Genomic DNA, 3807 nt, shown 5'->3' with positions numbered 1-3807 from the left:
ATCTATCTATCTATCTATCTATCTATCTATCTATCTATCTATCTATCTATCTATCTATCTATTTATCTATCTATCTATCTTCTATCTGCTTACCAATTTTTCCATATTCACTTCAGAGTGATCTCAGACCCAAGAAACTCCATTATTTATTGATGTTGAGAATAAATTTGCATTCATCTGCATGGACAGGTTGGGGACTCTTTGTGAAAACCAGAATTTGTGAAATTCTTGGCCAGTGCCACATACACCTGTTATGGTAAGACACAGTCTTACATAGACCAGGAAAAGATTGTTTTTCATAATTTAAAAAAATCACATTTTGGCAGAAGAAAACACATATTATGGCAGAATTATATTAGAGAACAAGCACAAATTACCTAAATGTTAGGAAGTTGACTTAAAAATTCCTTCCACAATTAACATTGTTTTGGTATCTTTGGTAGTGATATGCTCAACTTCTTATAAAAGATACATTTGCATCATAGTCAAGAGAGGCAGTATAGGTAATGGATATGAAACCTGCCTTCAAGTTAGGAAGACCAAAGTTTAAGTCCCATCCCTGATACATATTGGCTATATGGCCCTGGATAAATCACTTAATTCTTAGTATTCTAGGGAATTTGTAGTTGCAGAGAAAGTGGAGATCTGCATTAGTGGAGAGAGTTAACTTATCTGAGAGTTCTAATGTCAGTGGAATCACATGTGCACTTCCCCTCCTATCAGTTACTTTTCATAACTTTGAATACTGTCTTATGGGAATCTTGACATCATTGCTGAATACATTTAAGAGTTAAGCCCAGAAAGAAACGCCTGAATTAGTCTAGACCTATGCCATAGCAAAGTTACAAGATATTCCCAAATTTTTTTCTTGAGCTATCCCAGAAGAAATCACATTTTGCAGGGTCAAGGAAGTCCCTTCTCCCTTTCCTTAGCAGTTCTTACCCGGAGGATGTCCCCAAATTCTCTCTGAAGAAGATTCTTCAGGGCTTTTTTGCTCAGTGCTGTTCCATCAGAATCACTTTGTGCATATTGCTTGTAAACTTCGACGATATCAATGATGCTTTTCAGTAGCTGAGGCATTTTTTCCCTGCAAATTTAAGTAAACCTGGAAGAATAAAATAGGGCATTCATGGAATCACTGGGCTTGAGTCAAAGGCTGTTGCTCTACTCTTAATCAGGTTTCAACTCCACTGTTATAGTCAGATAGTGTCTATTCCAGGAGTAACTATTTCCGTCTGAATACTTATATTTATACTTATAAAACCAGGAACTAGTTTTCTACTATGACCTTCAAAAGAATGTCAAATATGAATATTGTCTTTAGAAAAGAAAGCAGAAACATTAATAAAAATTGTTGTAAGAGGAAGTATGGTATAGTGGATAAAGTGTTGGACTTGAAGGCAAGAAGAAAATCCTGCCTCAGTTGCTTACTAGCTGTGTCTTGGTTTCCTCAATCTTTCCAGCTCTAAATCTGTTACCCTATTTTATTTATATAGCACATTGTTGTTGTTTTTTTTTGGCTAGGCAAGGGGCTTAAGTGACTTGTCCAGGGTCACACAGCTAGTAAGTGACAGTGTCTGAGGTCGGATTTGATCTCAGGTCCTCTTGACTTCAGGGCCAGTGCTTTATCCACTGTGCCACCTAGCTGCCCCTATTATTATTATTATTATTGTTATTATTATTATTATTATTTTGGTGAGACAGTTGGGGTTAAGTGACTTGCCCAGAGTCACACAGTCACACAACTAAGAGTGTTATGTGTCTGAAGCCAGATTTGAACTCAGGTCCTCCTGACTCCAGGGCCAGTGCTCTACCCACTATGCCATCTAGCTGCCCTATACAGCACTTTAAAAACTTATGAAGCACTATATATACATCCTGGGGAAAAGCAAAGGAGTGACCAAGGAGCAGGGTGGTAGGAATAACACTGGATTCTGAGTCACAAGATGTGGGATTAAATCCTGTCTTTGCCACTAACTTTCCACTTGGCCTTGGACAAATCACTTCATCTCTCTGGGACTCATTTTCCTTATCTGGCAAATAAGGGGGTTGGACTACATTATCATTGACGTAGCTTCAATCTCTAAATCCTATGAACCTGTGAATCTGCTTCAAGTTAATCTGTAGTCAACTCTTGGTTGTCCAACCTTTGAAATATTTGCATAATATAGCCTTCATTGGTACCATTTAAAAGAGCAGACAAAGAAATAAGACAGCTTCTTTGGGTCTCAGTTTTCTCATCTGTAAGATGAAGAGGTTGGATTCAATAACCCTTAAAATTCTTTTCACCTCCCAATCTGTGATTCTGTGAAAGGAATGTTAAATCAGCCTCTCTTTCTGCTCATAACCAGTTCTCTGTAAAAGTGAGCAAAAGAGGAAGGCAAAAGCTATTTGGGTGAAGTGGTTAGAAACTTTCACATAGTTACACTTTTAAGGCAACTGTATACAAACACATACATACACAACATATACATATGTTATATATATGACATGTACATATATATGCATATTAGCAATTAGAACAATGAAATGGGCAACTGACTTCCCCCAGGTTATGCAACCAACCCACAGAGAAGCAGACATCAAAATTGCAAGTTACCAGTTCCCCATTATACCATCACTAAATATTATTCCTTCTAAATGCTAAAATCAGCACCTAATGTTACAACTGCCAGGTAGACATTCAGCTCAACACATCACATTTTCAAATGAAGAAAGAATGTTATATAAGTTCAGTCAGCTCCCCTACATCTAACACCTGTGAAAAGCATCTGAGAGACCATCCCTGGGAGGGCAACATTATGAGGACAGACCAAAAACTTTGAACAGAACTGACTTTTTGGTTAACTTTTTATTTCAAAACAAATAAATCACTTAAATCTCACCAATATAGCAGAATCACCCTCTCCCCCAAATGAACCTATCAAGGCTCAGGCAGAAGCAGACCTCTCTTAAAACAATGCATCAGACAACTCTATTAGCTATAAATTTTGCCTTGGTTTACCTATTCTCTTTGTCATAATCAGTCTCTGAAACCTATAACTTGACAGTTAACTACATTTCAGCTGAAGAAAACAAGGAAACACAGAGGGGACAAAGACAGCACAAGATGCAACTGTTGTACCAGGTGTCCTAAAAATCTTAGAGAAATTTTTAAGGTTAAAACTGCCCTAAGACTTTTGGGACACTGTAATAACCTTGAAGAAGAAATAGCTAAAAGAGAGTGCTCTCTAGGACCTAGATCATGAATAACTTAACTTCAAAATGAAGCAAAGACAGAGATTAGAAACCTCTGAAAAGGAGTCAATTCCCCAGACCCCCACAAAACCTTTCCAAATGCATAGGTCCCCACAAACATCTCCCTCGGCTCAAAGCAAAGTATCACTTGGAAGAACAAGATCCCACAGAATGGGACTTACCCACTTCACCAGAGGAAGAAGTCAAGTGTTCGTTGACAAGGCTGGCAAGGGTACTGAGTATATGAGAGCAGGGCCTTTTATAGGGGTTTTAATTGTGCCCTAGAGAGCCACTTAGGAAGGAGACACCCACTCTGAGGGATGGCCTGATTCATTCCCACCCAAGCCCGGCTCCACCTCTAACTTCATGAATGGTGTGTTTATGTCACCATATGCTCACGTAGCTGTTTAGCATGGCATACATAGCCCTTGCCTGGCACTCTGGGTTCTGGCTCCACCTAACCTTAAGCACGTGTGTGTGTAGGTATGGGGTGGGGTGGAGGGGGGCTGGGAGACACTTGGAAGAAATTCTGATTTTTTTAGTTGAGAATAGTTCCTACATCTCAGTTTA

General features: G+C 38.8%; 1 protein-coding gene across 1 annotated transcript in view; it reads right to left on the bottom strand.

Moving 5' to 3' along the window:
- The window catches only part of LOC114042950 (trichohyalin-like), a 7669-nt gene extending 4179 nt beyond the window's left edge, over nt 1-3490 (bottom strand). The window contains exons 1-2 of the mRNA XM_027861727.1: nt 3420-3490; nt 943-1105 (exon numbers count right to left, since the gene is read on the bottom strand). Coding sequence (XP_027717528.1) covers nt 943-1080 — 138 coding nt within the window. The 5' untranslated portion in view covers nt 1081-1105; nt 3420-3490. The remainder of the gene's footprint in view (nt 1-942; nt 1106-3419) is intronic.
- Between the last annotated feature and the right edge of the window lie 317 nt (nt 3491-3807).

The sequence above is a fragment of the Vombatus ursinus genome, unplaced genomic scaffold, assembly GCF_900497805.2.
Source record: "Vombatus ursinus unplaced genomic scaffold, bare-nosed wombat genome assembly UNPS02014768.1, whole genome shotgun sequence".
NCBI classification, from domain to species: domain Eukaryota; kingdom Metazoa; phylum Chordata; class Mammalia; order Diprotodontia; family Vombatidae; genus Vombatus; species Vombatus ursinus.
This window is presented reverse-complemented; position numbering and strand designations above follow the sequence as displayed.